Here is a 24,996-nt window from a genome sequence, read left to right as displayed (position 1 = left end):
TGGAAAATGTCATGTGAAACATCTTCTGGTTTGCTTCTATCTATATTTTGGAAGTTCAATGCTAATGATTCTCCTTTTGTTTTTCTTGCAGCTAATTCCAGCCTTCTTGGAGGTGGAGGAGGTGAGTCTTTGCTTAATGCTGAATTCACTTTTAAATAACTGTGAAATACGTGCTGGACCACTGTAGTGATTTGTGGGTTATAAAATAATAGGTGGGAAGTTCAGAAGTTGGAAATGTAAAATTATGAGATGGGAAAACTCACCAGAGTTGATAATCTTTCATATCATCAGGAAGCGAGGTTTGTGGCTGCTGCTGAATTCGGTTTCACCTCTGGATAAGAGTTGGGGCTGACCTGTATGGAGGGCTGAGTGAAACAGAAAGGGACTGAACTGCCTTATGTTGTGTTTTTAAGTATCTAAGATTTTTAATTTACCCCAGGAGAACCTCAAATATATGTTAAGTAGACAATTTAAAAAGAAATTATTAAAACACAGTGAAAATAATTTTAGTCAATTAATGAGGCTTTGTCTTTGTGCTTTTTAAAAAAAATAACAATTATGTTTTCAACTTGGTTGCTTACCTCATTCTGTTTGCCAGAATACTCAAATAGATTTCAATACAAATCTTTGGTGCAGGTAAGAGATACTACCAACATGCTTGCTAGTAAGGTAGGGGTGCTCAAGCACACGGAGTGTGTGTTGTTTCCAAATACATGGATGCTACATGTTGTTTTTTTTTTTTTAAGTAGATCGATGCTCTTTTCCTTTTTGTAATCCTGTAGTACCATGGCCATAAAAGCCTCCGTGAGTGTTAACAATTCAGGAAAGAACAAACCACGAGGAGCTTGATCTCAGTTTTCTGTGACTTCCCCTGCCTCCCAGAGGGAAGGAAAAGTGCTCAGTTCTGGAAATTTCACAGCGCAGGAGCGGCGCAGGCAGCGACTAATCTTCCTTCCTGGCGGGAGTTAAAAGGGCTGGATGATCAGAGCTTACATATGTAAGGGTAAAGGAAAGGGCTCTGTAAAAAGACAGGAGATCTCTGTTGCTTGGGAAGCTGCAGGATGAGTTGGCAAAGCTTTTGTTTTAGCTGAACAGGCAGCCCTTATTTTGGACCATGAAAAGGTGCTTCAGAACTGCACCCTTAATAAAAGCCTTCACGTTCCTCAGCTGTGTGTCTGGACATTAAAGTACAGGGCAGCCTTACCTGTTAATCCTGTTGGATTAATCTGTTGCTTTTGATTTGAGTTAGTTGTTTGCAGGGTACCAAATTTTTCTTTGTTTAAAAGATAATCCTTTCGGAGATAATCCTTCCCTAGCTGTTCCTGTTTCTGCAGAGCTGTTCCTGTACCACCTCCTTCAGCACTTGCTCCCAGCTGGTAACATCGGGGAAAAAAAAAAATTATAAATCAATGCAAATGTTCAAGTTCCAGTCGGGTTCCCAGAGCACCGCGGCTGCTGAAAGGATTTGGCTATTAACTTTCCGTGGTATTTATTCAGCTGGACTGTACTTCAGAAGTTGATATCTGCTCAGCGTGGCCCTTGATAATGTGGCTCTCCCTCTGCAGCGGTTGGGATGAACCGGTGCTGTGGGTCAAGCTGGGATTTTTCCCTGTATTTTACGTGTTGGAAGGAATATATCGGAAATTGAAATCCATCCCTCCTGCTTCCCTGCCATCCTTTGGGGCTTCCACCGCTGTTTTCCACACAAGTGCCCTCGGGGCCTGTGGGAAGCTGCTGTGGCGGGCTGGGCTTGGGCGGGCGGTGGGTGCCTCAGGGAACCGGCTGAGACCGGCTGGGCGAGCCCACAGAGGGATCTGCTGCAGCCCCCGCGCCCAGAACCCCAATCCCACACCCTTTAACCTCCAGTGGAAGGATAACAGCGTTTACCCCCTTGCTTGTGAGACAGGTAAAACACCAGATGTGACAGTTTTATGGCTTAGAGTGTGACTGCCGATGTCTGAGGGGCTGCGTTCCCGCTCTGGAGGTGCCATGAGGCACCCTCGGGTGGGGCAGCCCACACGTCCCCGGGGACCGCTCGCTTGATTTTTCCCAGTTTTCTGAGGAAAACCCCCTGGGAATTTCGTAGCCAAAGTACTCCAGATTTTGGGCAGGCGCCACGGGGTGCGTGTTCTGGAGAAGGGGAGGATGTGTGGGGTCTGCAGGCTGGTGCTTGCCCTGGGGTGGGGGGGACACAAAATGGAGGCAGCCCTGGCCACCCACCCACCTTCCACAGGTGGAGGGAGCCTGGAGCCCCTGGCTCTTGGAAAAACACTGGCCACAGGCATTTCTGTGTACCAGAGGGATTTTTTCATTCCCAGTTGAGTGGTTGTGGATTTTAAATGCTGGATGTGTTTTTTCCTTTATCCAGAAGGAAGGGGTGGCAGCACTCCGCGTGAAATATTGATAGTAAATTATTAAAACTTTATTATATACGTAAACACCAAAGCCTTCTTTTGATTGCAGATGCTGAATATTTATGGTAATGCATAATACCAGTGTAGTTTCTCCAATAATGGGATTCAGATCTCTTCAGTAATGCTCGTTAATTTAATCTCTCTGTCACTGCTGGGGGTACGAATACATATCTTAGATTTACAGAAAAAGAAAACTGGAAATTTCTGCTTGTCCAAGCTTGTGCAACAGGTGCTGTGATTTTGAGCTGCTTCTGAGCTTTTCTATGTTTGAAAATCTTTCCAGAACCGAACATAAATTGGTCGGAAATAGTTATTTGCACACTCTGGTCTAAGTTTACGTGTCTCAAAACCATCTACTGGAAAACAGCTGTCACTGAACAGCATTGTGGGTAAACATCTTGCACTCGGATCTAAGTTCAGGGGCTGGTGGGTTTGGGCTTATCATCCCTGTGTCACCTCGGGGCCACATCAGGGCATCCGTGTACTTTGATTTCCCAGAGCCAGAGTAATGGTTTGTTCTTGCCTTTCCCCATTTAAATGCTGTCTATTCATGTGCATGACCATTTGGAATGAAGAGATAAAAGCACGAAAGATACCAGAAACAATTTTTCACAGAACTGCTTAATCATAAAATCGAGAAACCCACAATAGAGTCTTTAGTTAAATATAGATGTTGAAGGTTTCTTTCTGCTTTTCAAATAACTCTGAAGTTTCCAGGATTTCATTATGAGTTTGGTGAGTGAGCCTTTTTTCTTTTTCATTCTTTACTGGTTTTAATAATTGATTTTTAATTAGGAGGCATATTTCACTTTCAGGTCTAGATTTATCACACATCCAGCATTTCACTGCTAATAACTTGTGTGGAGCATTATGACTTATTTGTGCATCATGTATTATTTGTCCCATTATTTTCAACAGTGCAGAGGGGAAAATTATAAAGAAAATAACCTGCATTTTGGGGGAGCGAGGAAAACCACTCGGTATTTTGAGGAAAAGTGACCCCTTTTAAAAAATGTGCCATGAGGTTTTGACTTGAGAAATCGAAATGCCCTACTTTGCATGGCATTCTTTATTCCTTACATTCTTTTACAGTTTTTGTCAAGGAATGAAAGCGTGTGATTTTATGCACTTTGTTAAAGCAAAGTGAGCAAGAGGTGAGATTTCTCCTCCCTTATGTTGAGGGTAGTCTGAGGGCTTGTTTAGGATTTTATGCCCCACCATCCCCAACTCGTTTTCAGTTATTTTCCTTGTGGTTCATTTCTTCTTTACTTCATTTGCTGACTGTAATCATGTTCTTGTTGCATGCTGATTTCTGGATTGCCTTGATTTCTTTGACCTTATATTGAGGGTATTTTTAATTTGGGATTTTTTTTCCCCCTCATGAGACCGTTACCTGTGCTGGAACGAGGGAAGGCGACATCATCTTTTAGGGTTTCCTGTTACGAGTGTAGTCTTTTTTCAGCCCTGTACTGGAAACTGGTAAATTTGTCTTTACAAACTCGAAGAGAAGACAGGTTATGTTTCTTGTGAGTGTTGTTTGGACCCAGTTTAAGTTGGTTGACCCAAAAGATCAGTCTACTTTTCTGTTCAGCTGGCACAAATATATTGACATCCCTCACCTTGGGATAAAGTTTCTATTCTCTCAGGTGTGCCTTAGGTACTGGACTCACCAGGCCCAGCCACCTCCTGGTACTTTAATCTCTAGGAAAAAAAAGCAAGGAAGTTTTGCACTTTGTCTGAACAGTAACTTGACATCAATTTACCCGGTGAATGAATATTCATGACACTGAGAAGTGGAAGTTGTACAAGAGAAAATTGGAGACAGGAAAGGGGACACGTTGCAGAGCACCCTGTAGCAATGTAGCTGGGAAACACTTTAAATACCAGCCTGGCCCTGCACTAGCCCATTCAAAATGTATAACAGGAAGAAGACAAGCCTGTTTTATCCTGAACCAGGACGAGATGCTCCCTGTTTTGGATTACACAGGGCTTGGGTTTGATATTTACATAATTTAAATGCAAGTGAAGCAAGGGTTTAAATCCAAAGTTCAAATTTGTGCGTGACGCGCACATAACATGAAACACATCCCTTGAGAGGGAGAAGAAAGAGTTCGGGAAAGGAGCACTGACAGGATTCTTTCATCAGGAAAATAAGCAATATTGTTTTGTTTTTTGTTTTTTGGCTTAATGCCAGTCTGTTGGCGTGTTCTCGCATCGTGTCAAATGCGTTTGTCAGATCGGGGTGTGCTCACCACAAATGGCTCCATGGAACAATCCTCTGGGACTGCACCCACCTTCCACAGGCTTTGGGTTGCTTTGTGCAGAGCACCCTCGTATCTGAGGTGTTTAGATAATAGCTCTGGAGGTACAAAGATTCTCCAAGCCCGTAATGCTCACGGCAAGAACTGATAATTTAAGGCAAATGGCCATTTTTGCCTTTGTTGCTAATTAATCCCTTTCTGCTGGAAGATTGCTGCAGCAATTCTGTAGGGTTGTTAAAGTGTTTTATCTCCTTTTACTATTTGCATGCTGTTCTTTTTCATCTCTGTAAATAGACTGGGTTTTGAGAGGGCTGCATCCACAAATTCCCCCACTGTGACAGTGCATCAGCCAATTAAGATGTTAGTATTTATGTTGGTTTTTTTTTTTTCCCTGTACAGATCTAATATTAGTTCCATTGGTAGCCCAGTAGCCCAGGGTAGACTGTAACCCTTTCCAGGTGTTTGGTTCAGCCCAAAATCTTGTTATTCATGAGCTTTTTGTTGTATCAGATCAAAGCAAGACAGATTGCTCTGTAATTTAACATCTTTTATAGGATTTATTCAAACTTTCTATGCAAGCAAAGTCTTTCTTTACAGGTCAGTTGTTCTTGAAATGTTTTTTTCTTTCTTCTTCAATCTGTGTTTGCTTCTGCCTTCTGTTATTGCAGGGGAGTTTTAGTTCAGCTTTAATTGAAAGTAGTGGGTTTTCTCATTTTGTAGTGCATCCAGAGATATAATGATGGAAGCTCTATAAATAAATAAGCATACTTTATTTCCAAGGACCCTTAACAAAAACTGCCATGGCTGAATTTAAAATGTGTGCTCTACTCTAGTTGCTTTTTTTATTTCTGTTAAAATAGGGCCCATATTTTGCTCTTCGGCTATATAAGGTGCCAACTTCCTCTCTCCAGTCTTTTTATGTGTTCTTATAGGTAATAATCATAAAGAGGAAGTCTCTGGATTGATTGTGAGTATTTCTTAGTTGTTGCCTAATTGTATCCTGTTAATTACACTTTCCCAGCAGTTACTTTAAAAATAAATAAACTATGTTTTGCTATTTACAGGAACTGATACAAGATATGTGATCAGTTGGTTTGGTGTTTTTTTTTTTTTTTTTTTTTTTTTTTTTTTGTAAATACATGTTCAGTCTGTAATTCTTTAAAGTGGTGCTCCTGTCCCAGCCAGTGATACAGGAACCTTACTGTTCTGGTCAGGAAAAGAATCTAAAATTTAGATTATTAAAATTCACTGCTGCCATCAGCCTTTTGATGCTTCTGTTGAGGCTCTCCAGCTGTAGCTGCAGGTGAAGGACATGTTTTGTTAAGCTCAGACAGGGGGTGGTGATGGTTTTTAAAGCTGTTGTTCAGATTTAAGAGCTACTGCTCTTTCCTTGGGCCTGAGGAGAACCAAGAAAGGAGGTCCTGTAGGAGGACCGGGCTTCAGTAGGCAGAAAATGCCAAATGCCATTTAAAACATTTAAAATTGTTTTGATTGGTTTTACAGGGGGTATTAAAATAAATAGAAGAAATGAAATAAAGGAGTGGTGGAGGTACTTGACTTGTAGACGTAGAGGCACTTTTGAATATCAGCCTGTTTACTGAAGCCTTCACGCTGCTCTGCCTGAAAACAAAACAAAGGCCTTAATCAGCTGAGAGTTCCTTAAAGGTATCTCTGGGCCCCACGTTCATTAATTTCCACATCAAGTGTGTATACAGGTGTGAGCAGCAAGGCATGGGGAAATGGCACCAACTATTTGTTGAATCTTACTGGGTGTTCCTTTAAAATGTGCACATGTCCAATAAGATGAGAATATGGACATTGCATATCACTCTCAGAGGAGGGGGAGGATCCCTGCACCACTGTCTGCTGGTGTACTGACCCCAAAGGGCAGACACTGCAGATTGCCACAGTCCTTAATTCCCACCTCCTGTAATGGAAGGAATTTGCAATAGTTTCTTCCTTCTGTTTCTAATGAAAGTAATTACTTCTTATTCACTACATTTTCCAAGAAAATCTTGAGTAAACCCCAGGATTAAGCTGCAGAGGCAAGCAAAGCCCAAGTATCGAAATTACAGATATTACAGAAAGGGTTTACAACTCTCTTCTTGCTGCACAGAATGAAGGAGCATGAAATCAGATCTGCATTCACCTCTCACCTCCTCTTTCAGATTTTCTGCTCTTTCCACAGAGCTTCACTACTCATTTACGAGTGGCTCTTTGCTCGTCACATCTTTCCAAAGTCCCTTTTTCCCTGTGCACGAAACGCTTACAGATTATAACATGCAGCTTTTCAGTATTCATAAGCCAAGAAAATCTCCAGCAGAGTAGGTGGCAAGAGGGGTGAGCCTTGGAAAGATCTGTCCTCCTTTGTTTCCCATGTGCCATGGGACTTCCTTCCAGCTGTAGGAACGCTGTGTCAGTGTAATGTGGGGGCATGAGCTTTTGGCATTACACAGGAGATGGAATGTGGTGATGGCTAATGAAGGATTAAAACTCTTAACACGGGTGGAACTGCTTTTTAGGAGACGCTAGTGGAAAACCTGCATTTACAGGTTAAAGTCTGTCTTTGCACTTGCTCATCTTTTCGAATTGATAATGTTGGATGGTAATGCAGCTTCTGGTTTGCTGGTTTTCATTCTAAGGACAGACTGCAAATAATAATAATGCCAGTCTTCGCGAGCGAAGATCCGGGGAAGGTCTTTCCACCTTCCAGCCTGCGCATTGGATTTTTTAGGTGAGACACAGTGTGCGCGGAACTGAGCCCACCCTTTAATCCTAAGGTTCATCTGCCGGGGCCAAGCGAGCTTGGACGGTGGCAGCGAGGTCCTTAGGACGTAGGTGGGTTGCCTTTAAGGGCTAACGAGCCCCACCTGCCCGGGAGTGGCCCTGACCGGGAATCGAACCCGGGTCTCCGCGGTGATAGCGCGGCGCCCTTACCCCCTAGACCACCAGGGGCTCCTACAGAACAACAACAACAATAATAAAAGCACACCACATTCCTGGGCAGAAGACACTAGAAGCCACCAGCAAGCCGAACCCATCATATCCCAACTCCCACTGCGACAACACCCGGCGATTCCGGCATACCCCCAGGCAATGGCAGGCACACGTGTAAGAAGTGCCCGCATACACTCTAGGTTAGGGCACCCTCCACATCCCCTGCCCAGCCAAAACCCCCAGCCTCCAGAATAAACCCACTACCCACCCCAAACCTCAGCCCCCAGCGTGCCACTGCAAGCTCCCCTTTCCACTGCCCGTCCGCGGCCCCCAAATGAGGCCGCCCCGCCGGCCCCCCACGTTGGCCCGGGGAAGCTCCAGGTCCGTCCACCCTCCCCCCTGCTCCTGCCCAGCCTGACCCGGCACGGCTCGACCAGGGGATTTCCCCCCCGCGCTGAACGGGACCATCTACCCGTACTCCCCCGACGGTCTGGGGAACCCTCGGGACCGTCCGGCCCCCTCCCTGCACCCGCCCGGTCCGACCCGGCGCGGCCCGGTCCCGCGGCCCGGCCCCGCATGGCCGCCGGCCATCTGCCAACCGCTCCGCCGTTCCGACGTCGAAGCACAGCTCCCGACGGCTTCACCAGGAGGTCGACTGCACAGATCGGTGCTGCAGCCTTTCACACGCATGCAGGGCCATGACGAGCCGCGAGAGCAGGAGCGGGTCCCTCACCACCCACCACCCAGTTGCAGGAGCACGCCGAACGCGTGGCCGCCTGCCCGCCCGCCATCTTGGCCCCCGACTGCAAATAAACCCCCACCCTTTTTAGGGCTTCAAATTCAGATTGAATGACTCTGTACCTGCAATTTAGGCTTGATTTTAGAAGCAGCTGTAGTGGGGGACCAGTAACCTGAGGTGTGAAGTGACCAGGGCCAGGATCTGGTCACTTCATGATGATGGTGCTGATGAGAAAGAAAACACAGGATGAACTTCATCCATGTGAGCATTATTATCCCAGAATGTAAATGCTCCACGCACCTAATTGCTCTGAGAACACAGAGGTACTGTTCCCTCCATTTTCCAGTTGGGAAAACGAGGCGAGGAAACAAAAGGTCCAAGGGAAAGAGCAGAAATCAGTTCTCTGGAGGCAAAGCGAAACTCACTGGGGTTTCCCAACGCCTCAGTCAGTTGTGCAAATAGGGAATTTTAATTCCTGGTTGGAAGGGAGAGGCATTTTAGTTTTTGTCCCAGTGTCGTGGGTAGAAACAGGATGATATTTGGAAAAAAAGAGAAAACACACTCTACTGAGAGCAACTTTCTGGCAATTAGGCCTTAATTGGTGATACAGCACATTCTCCAAGGGAATGGCAGGGCTACCAACTGGAAATTAGATACTGCTGGATAACCACTTTTACACTAACGGGAATTAAATTAGAATATAGGAAAAATGTGACGTATTTGAGGCTGCCACCATTAGTAATTCTAAATACACAGCAATTCGCTGTTCTCACTTGGGCCTTTTCTTCAATCAGTTAGAGAAAGGCTGTTTACTCCTAATTTGAATTTGCGTGGTATTGATAACAAAGTGTTTCAAAATCTTTGATGACATAAAGAGAGTTCCTCTGGATTAAGAAAATATCTAATTTTATTATCAATCAAATCCAGTCTCTTCCAAAAGCAGAAGAATTTCAATGATTCTCCCATTAAAAACACTACCTTATGATTATGGTGTAGAATAGTTGGGGTTCTTTTCTTTACAAAGTCATCTAATTTACATATTTTCCCTTGTTCTTATGTAAATGCCCTGTAATGTGCGGGGTTTATAATTCAACTGTCTTTTCAAGCTAATTTTCTTTTTAAAATTCAAAATGATAGTTTTGCCATTTGGGCTGACAGATCTGCAGTGTTGTGGTTTTGGCTACATACACAGTAGCAAAGAACAAAATATTTTTTGTCACACTTCTGTTACGGTTCAGTCTGTTCCTTTTACATTATCAGCTTGTTTCTCTGGGCCTCGCAGAGGCATCTGCTTTAATTTTTATTGGGCAGGGCTGCAACTTCACAAACTCATGTGAACCTCACAAATCATTCACAAATGGGGCTGATTAAATCAATTATGTCTTGGCTGAGTGATCTGTGAGTGTATTATGCACACCCAATGTTAAAAGAACATTATTAAGGTGCAAACCCAAGCACTTAAAGTTGGGAAGCGCCAAAATTAAAGTTGCCTGGGGGTTCACGGTCTCTGTGCGTGTGTGGATGGATATGATATTTCCTCTAACTGTGCATCCAGCTGGAACCTCATCTCTCTCACCCTCCTGTCTCAAAGCAAACCCCAGGTTTATGTGTGCATGTCAGCTCTGGTCTGCAAACCAGTGTTTGTTCTGGTGCTAATCAGGTGGGTGTATGATTTCGTAAGTAGATTAAAGATTGCATAGGTGATCTATTTGCCTTTCCCAGAACAATGGCATTATCTTCACCGAAAGAATAAGAGTGAAGATTAAGGTCAGAATTGTAATTTTAAGGCCCAGGCTGTGCAACAAGGGGCTGAGTTCTTTAAATTAATCCTTATGTTTCTAAAAGTAGATCTGATAAATTCCAAGTGATTCCGCAAACTAGAACTTGTCTCTCAACTCAGGGTGTAATACAACATTATAAATCATTTCAGGCTGAAATGCACCTTGAGATTCCCACCTTCTTCTCTACTTGTTCCCAGTCCCACTACCCACATTTCACAATTTACTGCTCCAATATTCTCATCCATTCTGAAATCTGGTGGCCTAAATTTACATATTTAAGAGGTATTGGTTTTAGGGAGATGTTTTTACTTAGACATTTTCAAATTGTGGTCTTAAAAGGCTTCGCTTTGATGTGATTAAGGAGGAGGGAGCTGATGGAGAGAGGAGTGATGGGTGTGGAAACAAGCACAGAGGAGAAGAGATGAGTGACACCTTCCTGTGCTGCTGGGCAGCAGCTGGGAATGGGAGACCCTGTTTTGGGGTGCAGGGACTGAGAGTCCCCTTTCTAACTTACCTCAATGGTCACTTCTCACAGCGAGTCTCCACGTCAAGCCAGTCACAGTTTCTCTCTCCTCATGTCCCACTGTCCAGTTTCTTTACTGGAAAATGGTTTAGTTTTAGTCCTAGGCCAACTTCCCAGATTCCCCCTCTTTGGATTTGCCTGTGCCCTTTCGTTGCCAGTTTTATTCTTATTCTGTGTCCTAATCACAGCTCTAGTCACCAACCCATCTCATCTTCAGTCCTATCCTGGGCCCCTAAAAACAGGTAGTGCCACTTTCCTCCATCCTTTCCCTGCTTTGTGCTGGGATGAAGGGAAAAATGTTCTGAGCAGGCAGTAATTTGTCAAGCCAGATGAATTCATTACTCGAGGAAATGAAAGAGAGCTGCTGATTTCAGAGCTGCTGCAAGGGAAGGAAAAGCTTACCTGCAGTTTTGCATCTTTGTTTATCTTCCCACCACAGTTTTGGGTTAGAATGTTTAGCCCAGCCCAGCTGGACCACGGTGGTCACCCCGTCTGCTTTTAGGAACGAAGGTGCTATTGTTGCTGTAAAAGGATAAAACCCCCGGTGTTACTGCCTTCTTTGTATTTCTTCACCCTCGATGACTGGGCAGTAATTTCTCCACGGGGATTATTTGTCCAAGGATGGGGCCTCTGTTCAATCCCGATATATAACCCAGCTGCCGTGGAATTTCGCCCCTTCCCTGGGCTTACAAGCAATTAGCGCTGCAGGCGGGGCTGCCTGCCCTCCCAGGGAACAAAAGGGGCAGCTCGAAACTTTTCCCTCGCAACGACAGCTGGACAAAGAATTGGCAGATTTATCAGACAATTATTCCAAGTCATTTTTATTTTTTTTACAGCAGAGAAAAGTCATGTGTTTGCACTGTGGACTGAGATGGGAGCTCTTATAGGTATAAGTTTATGTGGAGATAACAAGGGGAAAGAGTGTCAAAAAAAATGGATATTCTTAATAACAGCAGGTACAGATAACAGTCGTTTGTGAGTTTTGAAGCAAATTTGCTCTGATGACAGGTCAGTTTTTCATCAGGAGCTGGAAAATTGCAAACATAAGATTATTCAAATAAGATGATATCTGCAAATAGGATATACTAAGCAAATACTGTGAAATTCATATGTGATATTATTATCTTCTCTCCCTTGAGAGTTGATTCAGCAGGAGCAGTTGATTTTTATTTTTTTTTTATAACATAAAGAATGTGCATGTTTAGGGTAAATTGTTTCATTATAAAGGAAAGAATTACCAGTGCACATCAAATATTGAATAGGATTCTCTCTTTTTCTAAATTAGCTCCCAAATTTGATGCTATAAAATTTTACCAGTAGTGGGAGAGCTCCCAGAAGCCCCTTGGCTGTGGCTCATTATTACACATATGTGAGGCCATGGCACCCTTGGTTGCCATAGCTCCTTATTTAATCCAGAAGAAGATGTTTCATGGCTGCACAGCTGAGTAACCTCGTGTATCTGGAGCTTTCCCAGGAAGCGATCCTATCCATGCCCCATATATCTCAACAGGGATTTTCCTTCAAAAGCCATAAACCAGGCTTCTCTTTTTTTGCTTGTTTGTTTCTTGACTACATGGCAAAGGTTAAGGTCAGACCACAACTTTGCCTGGTGATTTTCCCAATAAAGGGTAGTCATATTTTTCCTTTTGCAAGGCCAGATGTGGGCCCAGGCTCTCAGTTTGGCAGCTCAAGGAAGGCAAAGTCCGTGCTGGTGGGTGACAGCTTTGCCCACAAACACATGGCTGTGTGTTTCCTAAAAGCAACCTGAATTCTTAATCAGATGTTTTCCCCCTTTATGTTCTTCAAAACCTGACACTTCTTATTGAACAAGTTGTATCAGGTCTCCTCTGGAGCTCTGCCCAAAAAGCCCTTTAAATATTATGTAGCTTTAGGTGCAAGCTTTAGTTAAATATCTGCCCTGCTGGGGAGACGCTGGGAGCAAGACTTGTTTGGCTTTACAATTTCAGTAGTAATGTTTAAATAACGTTGCAGACATGAACTCTCCAGGAAGGCTGCTGTGGTCTCCAGGAATGAAATTAATGCCCTAATACTCAGGGAATATTTATAATTTAAAAATTGAGGAGAGTTGATTAAATATACAAAGCGTTTAAACAGCCATTTCAGGCTCACAGTAATTCCTGACAAATTGAAGTATCTCAACATTTAGAGAAACTACAAACTCGTGGTTCCAAGTTTGGACCTTGCAGCAGTGTGTCCACTGCGTGGGAAATGGAACCTTTGGATCACAAGGCTGTGGTGTCCTGCTGGGTCTGGTCTCTCGTGGGGGTGAGATCTGAGGATCTGGGATACAAACCCCCCTAAGATGGCAGAAGACACCTGGAAAAGTCCCTGTTCAGTTATAACCACGGGGATCATTTCTTTCCCTTGTGTGACTTCACACAGGCATCGCAGCTGCTGCTCTTCAGCAGGTCTGGGAAAGAGTATTCCAGCTATTTTGGAAGATTCTGTATATAATCAGGGAAAGCAGAGCTGGATCAGACAGGATCACTTTTGCTTGGGTCACTCCCAGTGGATACTTGTCAAACTCTTCCTTATGTTCTTGATTGTTACTCTGCAGCTCCTGTAGACAATCTTTTCCAGTGCATCACTGTCTATACCACTGAAACATTTTCCGTGGGATCTTAATTGATTTTTGGTGGTTGTTGTTACAGCTTTAAGCCTGAAATTAAGGGATTCCTGTTCCTTTGGGGTGGGGAAGTTGTCATGTCCTTCCCAGTGTCTCATCTGTGAGCAAAGCAGGTGCCTGTGAAAGGCTCAGGACAAACGAGAGCTTTGTAGGCTCATTGGTTTGTCCCTCACTGCCCAACCTGGTTTTGCTTTTGTAGCACAAAACATCTGTAAACAAAAGTCCACCTTCCAAATTTTGGGGGGAGGGAGAGGAGCCAGCAGTGCTCCCCCCTGCTCCTCTGGGAGTAAATCTACCTGGATGCAGTTGTCCTGGAATGACAAAAGGGAGCAAATGGCTTTCTCCTCCTCTTCTGTGGGAATTGGCAGTTAAGCATTTCCATTTGTAGTACCCTGATGTACTAATGATGGCAATTTCGCATTTGTTGCTACATGCCTAATCTAATTAAGTTTTTTTTCTTGGGGTACAATTGTTGTTTTCTGGGTTTAATTATGTAAGCACCAGGTGCAAGTGTTAATGGTAGCTGAATTCAGAAGGAAACCTTTTATCTTCGTGCTATGCAAGAGCTTTTTTTCCCCCTGCATCTTCAGTTTTGCCGTTCAAAAAGTGCTTGCAGTGTTGAGGAGTTACACTCACGTTTGTGATTGATACACTCAGGAAACACTAACGAGGACCGACCGCTTCCATTCCTCTTGCTGTAGGCGCGTTCAGAACCATCTCTGAGCTCCCCATTTTTGGTTTCAGGTGTTGCAATAGCTCAGACTCCCTCCCCCGGCTCCACTGCTGATTTGGAGGGCTGGCAGCCTTCCCACACTCCCTGACAGATCTGCTCCTGTCCTTTTGAAGAGATCTGAACCACTCAGGGCTCTCGTGTCTGACTCTGGATTTCGTGGTGAAACTGGGACTGCCAGCCTGGCTCTGTGAGCTCTTTGCCACCATTTCATCGATGCCTGTTCAAACTTTAGAAGAGAGTTTTCAGTAGAATTCTTTGCCTGCGAGAATAAACTCAAGTATTATTTTTAAAGCTCAAGGGGCTGAGCTTTGAAATGCTGTGAAAGAGGGAAGTGACTCTCAAAAGGTTTTGAAATCATAACGTTAATTTTTTAAACAAAGTGAACAGGAGTTGCAGTAAACTTTTCCACCTGCAGATTGGTAATTGTTTTAATCTATTAAGTAAAAAGAAGTAAGGCTTGTATTTTCTAACTTCTAGTCATTCATTAGTAATCTATATTTACATAAATTACTGAGTAATTTTCAGTATAGGAGCATAAAGGTTCACTTTTATTCTGATGCAAGATTGACAACATCCATTGTTTTAATTCTAGATCCAGGTAAACAAAGAAGCTGTGTCTGATAGTGTTGGTGTTTTTTCTTTTTTTTTTTTTTTTTTGAAATTAAGCTTTCCAGTGCTATTAATGGTAGAGGTTCCCCCCATTCCTACCGTGTTTTTAGAGACCTCAATTGTTTCAAGTTTGGTTTGTTTCTTGCCCCTCAGGCCTTTAATTCCAGCTCCACTCCTTTGATGCTTTATCACCAAAAATTTGTTCAGAGGCTTCAATTTTTTAAGGTAGTCCTTTAACCACTGCTGATTATGCACTTCATCAAAGAAAAGTGGTTGAAAACTTTAAACCCACAAATAAAATATACATCAATGGGCTACAGTAATGAATGCTAACATACTGTTTCTTCAGAAAGAGCCCTTTGGGGACACAAGACCATGCTTTAGGTCGTGTGAAAAATAGTAAGCTTGGCTCCTGAGAACAGGTTGCTGGAGTCAGTGGTCAGGTTTTATTAAAAATGAATTTTAAAAATATTAAAATGGGTGTGTTTAGCATTAGTTCACAGAAGTCTTCAAATTAGTATCAGGATAATTTTTTTTCTGGCAGCAAGGCCTGCACACTGATGGGAGTAACAACTTGTCACTTGGTTCCTGTAAACCTTTGGCTTTTGAATTCATTTTTCCATTATTCCCGTTCCGAGTGGTGTTTCCTTCCCCAAAACTACAACGATTTATTTGGGTGATAACACAGAGGCTGCAGAATTCCAGAAGCTGATATCTGTTTCCATGTAGGGATGCTTGGTAAAAAATGAAAATCAGACTATCTTGCAAAAAATCTGCTGGCCTCATTAGGTGCAAAAATGTCTCAAATGGCCCTTAAGCAGCACTTTGGCTTCTCCAGCTTCTCAGCGTGAAAACACGTCTAAGGAGGTGATGCTATATTATTTCAGGACAGGGAACAGCTTGCTTCAGATCCAGCAACTGCGTTTATTCCTTGGGTTTGGTTTTTCTCCCAAATGAAGGATGTCACTCTGCACTGTTTGCATTTACATCTCAAAACAATTAAGTTAAAACATCTTCATAAGACTCAGAGCTGGCTCTCTCCAGGGGAAAGCTTTACGTTGAGTTTCCAGAGTCATGCAGTGAATATATTTTTGCGGGGGGAGGGGATTTTTTCCCAAGCCGGTACGGTTCCATGTGTTCATGTTTCCGGAGATGTTTGAATGCTGTTGATTTTGAATTGTGCACATTGGCAAGGGCACTTACTCTTATTTTCTGTACAGTGCTTTAATTATGAGAAGAACAACTAACTGATTTATTCCGTGTTTGGTGATATTTTTGATTATACCTTTGGGTATCTCACTGAGAGTGCCTCTTTCATGAAGAAGTGGAGCAGTAAAAGCTTTCTTGCCTTTGATTACAGGATCAGGTACAATCAAATTGCAGAGACTCTACTCCTTTTCATTTTTCCATGTCCTTGTGCTGTACCCATCTGTGAAATAGATGAGGAGCTTTTCTAGTCTGAACTTGATTTATGGCATAATTGTATTGTTCTAGTGCTTAGACACAGAAATATTACAATATGTAGAGAACTTCAAACAGACCTAGCGTTGCCCAGTTTTTGGAGCCCATCCTGCTCTCTTCTTTCATCCCTTCCCCATTTCCAGATTCCATATAGTCACGGTGCACATTGCTGAGTGGGCAATCTGGGATTCCTTTGTGTGTTCCCTGTTACAGTAACAGGCATTTCTTTCTCAGAAGGCAAAGCTTTAAGAGTAATTTCCCCTCAGGCCAAGGCTCTGGGGTAAAGATTTAGAAAAGTCTGTAAAGCTTAAAACACCCTCATCCTCCAACCTGAGCAAGTTACCCAGGAAGAGTCCCAGGGTGTTTCCACATCCCTGCTCCTGGCCAGGGGACGGGGCAGATGTGAAGAAGGGCAAATGGGGGCTGAGTCCCTCACAGATTGAAGGAGGCTCTGACGTTCCTTCTGATGCCTGTCGTGCCTCTGCCTGAAGGTTGTCCCTGCAGAGCTCCCTGGAATTGGTGAGGGGTGAGCAGAGGCAGCCGCTGGGCTGTGGGAAAGGTGCTCCTGGTTGCCAAGGCTGGTGCTGTCACCTCTGACATTCCCTGTGCCCCAGCAGCCACACTGGAGACAGCATCATTCCTGCTGTGGTTTTGAAGGCAGTGCAGTCCCAGTTCAGAGCTCTGCTGCCAGCAGGGGTTCAGAGGGCACTGGGCAGGATTTAGCCACTGTTGCATATACAGTTCACAATAATTTTCTGCTCCTTTGATAGCTCTTGATGTGTTTTATGCAGTTCCAGTCTAATCAAGTTAACTGTTTTAGCACATTGTCTTTCTTCAGACTTTTTCCAGAAGGCAAATGTAATCCTTCTTAAAAAGAAGAAGAAAAAAAACTATAATTCCCCTTTCATCTTTCTGGGGAGATCACTTTATTCATGTGTAGTGACCTGGCTCAACATTTAATAACTGCTGTGTCACCGAAAGTCCCTCATTACGGCCCCAGCTCTTGGACCACCTGGAGGGCTTCATTATTAATGTGAACTTCAGGTTCAGTGTTTCGGTCTGTGCAGGTGCATTTCCACCATTCACTGCAGGCTGCTGACACTTGCCCCGGGAAGGGACAAGGGGACATGAGGCTGAATGTGTCTCCCAGGCCCAGGGAGCGCTTATTGTTCGGAGAGCAGCCCCAGGAGGAGCGTGAGGGCTGAGGCTCCAGCCCCTGTGCTGATTAGAATCTGACTCGTGCTTTCCTTGGCAGTCACTCTGTGATGCAGAGGCACTGAAATCTCAGTGCCTGGAGAGCAGAAGTGGAGAAGGCAGAGAGGGCAGGATGAAGGGGGAGCCACGCTCCAGTTAGAGCAGTAACGTGGGAAAAGCTTAGTTCTTATTCCGGACATGAAGGCATCCTTGGATGGAGGTGATAGTTACGTGGCAACCAGGCCCTGCAGGGCCCTCCAGGTTGTAGTGCAAGATGTCAGTAATCCTGCTGATGCAGCCAGGATGCTGTTGAGGCGACGAGTTTAGGAAGGATCTTGTATCTCCTTGATGGGAGCTTAATTCTGTCTTTGGGGTTTTCTTTTTTGCAGGGGTTGCTTAAGCCACCTAAACTCCCCCAGCCAGCCACCTCTGCATCCTGAAATCTAATAAGTGACCTACTGAATGAAATCTCTGATCTTAACTTGTTTGGCTTATAGTCTAGATAAATAAAAAGGCAAGAGATAACAGAGTCTAATGTTGCATCCACAAGCTCAGTGGAGCTGGTACAGTTGCAGGGTTATTCATTGGTTTGGCTGAGGTTGGTTTTTTTTAGGGTTATTTGTCCTTTTTTTTTTTTTAAGGGGAATTTCTTTGTGACCTTCTTTTTGTGTTGTTTTATTTCAAAAGAAATATGGAAATAGCAGAAGTGGGAGGAGAGGTGGATTCATAGGAGCAATGGAGCTGGAAGGACAAAAGGAGATGGGCTGAAAAGGAAGGGGAAAAGAATAGTTCCAAGTGTGTGAAAGGGAGTGGGAAGAACAGGAAATCTGAGTGTGGGATTGGGAGCACAGGGAATTGTGGGCAGGAGTAAATAGGATGGGAGAAGAAAATTCCTGAAACATGTTGTTGTTTTCTTTAAAGGCACCAGCCTGGTTACAGTAAGAGAGCCCCTGCTCTACTCACTGAGGGGCAGATCTTGCCATGCTGGATCTGCTTTAAACAAGTCCTAAGATACATAAATGCACTTCTTTATGAAGAGCTAAAGCACCAAAAGGTACTTTCTCAATAGCTTAGTACTTTAAACAAACATCTCTCTCGAGTGCTGAGGGATTAAGGGTTTAAAAATCCTATACAATTGTATATAATTTGTGCAGTTCTTAGTCATTTTACTCTTATTTAAAGTGAATATGTGCTGATTGGGGTTTTTGACACATGTAAAGAGTGTAAAGGGAGCACTGACCTTCTAACAGGTTATTGTCGAGGAATCAAAGTGCAGGTATTTTAGATTAATGGTTCTGGTTCTGGCCAGTAGCACTAGAAAATGAAATCTCTTTCTAATATGACTCGGCTTCTGAAAATGTTGGTTTTTCTATTAAAAAAAAACAAACCACAAACCAGTAAATTAAATCTCTAGGCACTGATTTTCTGAATTTGCTGTTAGTTCAGTTATTTTGCCTTTTGGAGTTGTTTTCAAATATGTGGATATACCTATCTGGTAGCATTTTAAAGTGCTAAATTGCCATTTAAAAGATAAAAGAAGTCTGAGAATTTATTGAATAGTTTAAAATTAATTAAAAAACCAATTAATGTTATTTAAAATCCGTTATAATTTTTCATCTACACCTCAAATATTTATGGGAAAACATCCAAGAATTTGTATGGTGCATTTAAAATGTGCCTGGTGAATGTCCCTTGTGGAATAAATTATTTTTATTGCATTTTAGAAAAGCACATATTTAATAGCGGAGTGCTTTGCTTATGTACTTACATAACTCCAGTGTATAATATGGGTCCAAAGGTCTTTAATTTATTATAAAGATAGGACTTTAATGACAAAATAAGGGCTCTGATGTATCTGCAGTGTTGGGACTAGATATTAGAAAGGTTTCATATCTTTCAACTCTTCCTTATGTGATGTTCCATCGCTGCCCCAGACGTTTCTTTTAATGCATGAGCAATCAACATAAATGAAAACTAGAAAGCATTCCTGTTAAGACAAGAAGCGGTGTTGCTTTCAATAAGGTGACTTCAGAAAACTGTCACACAGCTGTTTCACTGGAGACATTCTGCTTTCACCTCTACCTCACCTTATCTCCTTTTTAAATTATTGTTAATTTTTTTTTTTTTTTTTTTTACTTTTATGATTAAACAAAGACAGGGTTTGTAAAACTGCCTGTTCCCTGTAGAACTGCGGGTCTTTCTCATTTCCATGTATTTCCCTGCCGGAGAATGGCTCTCTGAGAGCACATCAACCTTCAACCCTGGCAAGTGTGGGAGTAAATCTGCAGCATTATGATTGAAATGTTATACCTGCTTATTCTAAAACTGACATGAGAGGTGACAAATGACAGAGGCATTACTGGGTCAGGTGAAGCCTTTGTCATAATCCCTTTTCCCCGAACTTTTAGCTGGTGCAGCAAAGGGAATCCTGTTTCAGGGATTATTAACACCACCTGCTACAGAATTCCTCTGGGAAGGACCGGAGTGCTTTGGATTCAGGCACTGGCTTTGAAACACGCAGGGAAATGGCACAATCTCTGCAGGTGCTCTGATGACTGCGTTGCTTTTGGGACAAGCCAGTCTTTCCACTGTGAAAATGAGGATAGAAATGCTTTTTCTCCCATTACAATGGAAAAATGAATTTTAAGTGAGTTCCTTTAAATGTGACAGGATTTGGAGGTGCAGTCTGCTGCAGTGAATTGTGCAGCGAGGTTGAACTCATCTCTGGGCTGAAGCCCCTCAGTTTTGGGTCACACAGGTAGGGAGCTCCATCTCTGTTATCCAGGATTTCTTCAGTTCTTTTTCTTCTGCAGCACCGTTTCGTGTTTTTATGAATCCTTCTTTGTGTCTGGTTCATCCACAAGGCAGAGTCTTTCCTCAGGACTGCCCGTGGAAAAAATGTTTCTCCCTTTGGTAGTTCTGTCCTCTTTCCCTCCTGTACCTGCAGCTCATGGGCCGGGCAGGAATTCGGTGCCTCCCTGGCTGTGAGGAATGTGGCTCATCCCCTGCTGGAGAGCAGAGGGGAAAGGTACCCGATGAGAAGCCTGAGCACCAAGTTTCACTCCAGTTAATTTCCCATTCCCACAGTATTTTTGGGTTTTTTCAGAAGGTAGACAAGGGAAGGGTGTGCCTGTGCCCCCTGTTAGTCAGTGAGCAGCACTGATACAGCTGGAGCCCTGCAGGAACTGCCTGAAGCAGAACAGGCACAGCAGAGGGACAGGCCAAGTCCTGGGGATCTTTTCATCACAGTCTCTGATTGCAGATCCCCCTGGAACTGGGAGGTGAATCTGTCCCTTTGTATTGCTGAGTGAAGTGAGTGCTGATTGATTTGTCAAGTGATTACACGCTCAGATGACACAGGGATGTGCAGTTTGATTTGTATTCAGCACCGCAGCAGTGCCCCAGTGAAGCTTCCTCCAGCACAGAGAAGACTGTAGTCACTGCAGGAGGATGTGTACACAGAAATCACCTCTCTGGATGTCTCTTAGAACCTTATTCAGCATCTCATCTCTTGGTTTGTTTTCCTTTGGCACAGTTCTCTGCCCCTGCGCTTGCAAAAGGCAGAACGCTGCTGTTTAAAGGTTGGCCAGGAGGGCCTGTGTCTGGATAAACAGTCCTGATGTGTGCTGGAGTTCATTTGCCTTCTGGGGGTACCTCTGTCCTTTCCAGCCTCAGAGGCCCTGATATGTACCTGGGCCATGAGGAGGTTTCAACTCACCAAGAAGATCTTTAAGCAAATATTTTGGTTGGTTGGCTGGCATGTTTGTGCTCTGCCAGGTATTGCTGCTGTGAATGTGAACCCCAGCAGGTCTTCTTCCTGCAGAAATGCCCTCTTTCTCTCTCAAAATAAATCCCACCAGACCCAGCCACCCTGTAGTTTGTTCCTGGCTGCCCATTTTGGGCTGCCATCCCCTGTCTGACACCACCACCGCCACGTTTTATTTGCAGGGTCAAACTTACAGTGTTGGGGAACCTGGAAATTCCCTTCAGACAGAGCTGCTTTCCACAATTTTAAGCTTTGAAACCTAGGAAAAAAAAAAAAAAAAAAGATGGCATTTGCTGCAGTTTGTAGCAATACCTGGGTGCTGTTTCCTGCTATTACTGCTTCCCAACATACCTGTATTCCTTGAAAAGTAGTTTTCAATATTGAGGCATAACATAACTGAGTAATTTTTTTGGTTTTGATTCAGAAGAGGATTTCTTTTGTATAAACGAATCCTAAAAATCAGTAGTTATGATGTGACACGGATAGACTGTGAATTCTGAGCTAATCTGGGAGTCTATTTTAGAAATTTAAAGCTATTTGAAACAATTCTTGTGCATTAGTTACATTTCTAAACAGCAGCTCTTTGGTGAAAGCAGGGAGTGGGAAAGGGTTTTTTTGTGTTGTATTGCACATTAATCACCCATGTTCATAACAGCTGACTCTCCGATTAAGGACATTGCTCTTCCAGAAGAGAAATAACAGTTTTGTAAGTTTTATTGCCATCAAACCACTAGTAAAAATAAGTTATTTTAGACATACTAGAACTAATAAAACTTTGATCCCCTTTGAAGTTGTGGGTCTGAGTTGAGTGTGAGCTCAGCCACATCTCTTTCCCCTTCCAGTTGGGCATCTGAAACCTGAGAAATAAAGACTGATCATTGTTTGTTTGGCAGAGACCTGGTTGGGTATTAACAGATGGAAACTCCTGGGTCTGCAGATGGAACAAAGAATGTCTATCCATCTAAATGTATTTGTGTCTATATCTATCTAAGTCATAAATACAGATACAAAGATATGGATTTAGCAGATTTGGGTTCAGTTTTCACCCTTTCACTCTTTTGACTGTCACATTGCAAAGGGTTGTTGCTGTATTTACAGTCCTGCATGACAGATGAGTTACCACAAATCACACATCATTATAAAAATATAAACTTCCAGGACTTGCAAGAAGCACAAAACACAATTCAACAAAGAACTTGAGGGGTGTTTTGAGGTCATGGATGACCGTGGAATTATTGGCGAGCCACTCAACATGGGCCCAATCTTCTGAAGGGTCAGAACAATACAGCTTTGGGGATGGGACCTTCTTGTTTGTCTCTTGCTTCTCTAGGAACCAAGTTTCTGGGTTTCTCTGGGAGTTCAAAAGATCACTTTCAACTCCTCTCAGGGCAGAGTTACCCTGATCCTCAGTGGGTTGTCTTCTCGGTGCTGCCATGGAACCCACTCAGAAAGCAGCAATTCTGTTCTCTTCTGCTGGAGTTTGGTAACAATCCCTCCCAGCACCTTTTGAAATAACACAAAACACTGAGATTCCTTCCATATGGAGCCGGTGGTGTCCATACATCACTGTACATTATTTGAGAGGCAAGGATAATTCATGGATGAACACCAGGAAATACTGAAGGATATATTACCGTTCTGATTTCCCCCGGACGGAGCGAAGGAGGATCGTGTGTCTTCTTGGATAGAGCAGGGAAAAGGGGAGATGTTTGCAGTGGTCTGAGAGGAAATGGGATTCTTATTCGAAGAAAGGCATGAATAAGATGAAAGGGAGTGTGTTTGGTACTTCAGTGTTATCTGGGTTGCTGCTGGAACACAGCATGAAAGGGAGGCCTTTGGGGAGGAAGCTGCGAGACAATACGGCCCTTCTGGGCACAAGATCATTGTCTGGTGTCTGCAGTGATCTTTGGAAATCTATTTCAGGAAGTCGTCTCTAAACTTCCTTTAAACCTCACTGACATGTTGAAGCCACCAATGTTGTCATTTCGCTTTGTTGACAAACTTTGTTCCACAGTGCGTTGCCGCAGTGAGGACAGGGCTGCAGCACAGACCTGCAGCTGGTACAGTTTACCAAATCTGTGGCTCTCCAGTGACACTCACAAACAAGAACAGGCAAAGCAAAACCAGTCTCTGCCCCTCCCTAGGTGTGAGAATTTCTCCCTGCATTTGCCACACTAAACACTGAACTTCCTTTGGATAGGAAAGCACATTTCTTTGAATAAATATGGCCTAGTAAGAGCGTGACAGATGTACCTTTGTGGCCAGCCTGGAACGTGCGGTTTTTAAAATGGAAAGAACTTGCAAAAATCAAAAATACCCCTTGAAACACAGGCAGGGAATATAACTTGTTCCTTTCCTCCATGCAGATATTTTGATGACCAAAGCAGATACAGAATTCCTGTGTGTTTTGTTTTGCATTAGAGTTATGCATCTATTTCCTTAGTTTGGTGTGTAACACTTCATGAACCATTGGATAATCTGTGTTGGAGTAATTTATTTTCAGTCCTGAAAGGTAAAGAGAGCTGCTGCTCACCCAAGTTTCTCTGGCACATACATGTATCTCTGCAAATAACAGAGAGCAAGCCGTTCTCCATTTCATTAATGCACCTCAGCTTTGTTATTTGAAGTTCCTGTCTCATATATGTAATAAGTGCAAAGGAAATGAGGCTTTGGAGGAGATAATGTAAACACACAATATTTCTGTGGTTTCACCGAAATGAAATGAGGGCTTTGTTTTGTAGAGACCTAATTATTGCATTCAGACTCTTAACTCGGGCCTGGCCAAGTCTGTAGTGCCTCCATTATTTCAGGCATCAGGTTTTATGAAATGCAGTGGTTCACACTGTAAACATAAAGGTGCTTTATTCTCTGCTGACTTTTGCACTTTAAAAAAAAAAAACAAAAAAGGGAAGAAAAAAAGGTTTTCTCCTCTCTTGAGTCTCATCCGTCTCCTCTCATCAGTCTCATGGTGTTTGTTAGCTTTGAGATAGGGACAGTTTAATTTTGGGTGCATCAGATTTCGCTGTCAGGGTGTGTTCTTATTACACGTGCTGCATGTAGGTAAAATAAACTGAGAATAAAGCAACTTAAACATAACACAAAAAAAATGTAAATCAGTGCACAGACCTCCCCACTTGTAACCTCTTCTCTAATTCTTAGCTCTTTTGTCCCAGGTTATTTTCCCATCCTTCCAACTAGGAGTTCCACAAGTTCTTGTTTCTGTCTAGTTTCCCTCCCCTGCCCCCAAGCTGTTGTGATTCAGTCCATAGATTAAACAGTCCAGACATGTTTTTAAAAATATTGAATTTTTTTTGGCCGAAACATTGTCGTGGTTTTTTTCCTTCTCTTCTTTTTTCCCCGAAAGTGTAAAATCTGGTGAAGTTATGGACAAAACTCTAGACCTTGTAACAGTTTTAAATTTATTTTGTTTTGTATTGTTTTGACTGGTGCATTCCATCCTTTGCATGACGAGCTCCAGAAATGAGGAGAGATTTGTATCTCTGGTCTGTACGTTTTTACCTTTGAATACTTAATTGCTGTCAGTTTTGACCACTATATCTCTCCATATATTATCATACAATATTGGGATTCCAGAATGATAATATTTCACGTTTTTATCCCTCTTCCTTTGGGCACTTCTGTGGCTTGGGGTTGGATAACTAAAGAGCCCGTTCACTCCATCAAATGCCTGTCAGCCTCACTTTTATTTTTAGTTCCCACAGTTTGAAAAACAGCAGAGAGAGATTCTCTTTGGTCTCAAATCTAATAAAATGGCCTGGACCTAATCCATGAGCAGCATATTTAGACTAGCTCCATAATCCCTCAGAAGGGAGCATTTGTGAGGTGCTCTGTGTGTGTCGTGTTCGGATGACAGGGACGACTTCGCAGGAATTGCCTTTGGTCTCTCAGTGACAGTGAAAAAGCTTTCTCT

The 24,996-nt window shown here is 43.2% G+C and overlaps 1 protein-coding gene across 4 annotated transcripts in view; it reads left to right on the top strand.

Annotated features, from left to right (window-relative positions):
• The window catches only part of MACROD2 (mono-ADP ribosylhydrolase 2), a 1,470,694-nt gene that overhangs the window by 168,599 nt on the left and 1,277,099 nt on the right, over window positions 1-24,996 (top strand). For all 4 annotated transcript variants that reach the window (XM_050314972.1, XM_050314974.1, XM_050314971.1 and 1 more), the window contains exon 4: window positions 92-121. In XM_050314972.1, coding sequence (XP_050170929.1) covers window positions 92-121 — 30 coding nt within the window. The remainder of the gene's footprint in view (window positions 1-91; window positions 122-24,996) is intronic.

This window comes from Myiozetetes cayanensis, unplaced genomic scaffold, assembly GCF_022539395.1.
Source record: "Myiozetetes cayanensis isolate MyiCay16 unplaced genomic scaffold, myiCay2020 scf2-11, whole genome shotgun sequence".
NCBI lineage: Eukaryota > Metazoa > Chordata > Aves > Passeriformes > Tyrannidae > Myiozetetes > Myiozetetes cayanensis.
This window is presented reverse-complemented; position numbering and strand designations above follow the sequence as displayed.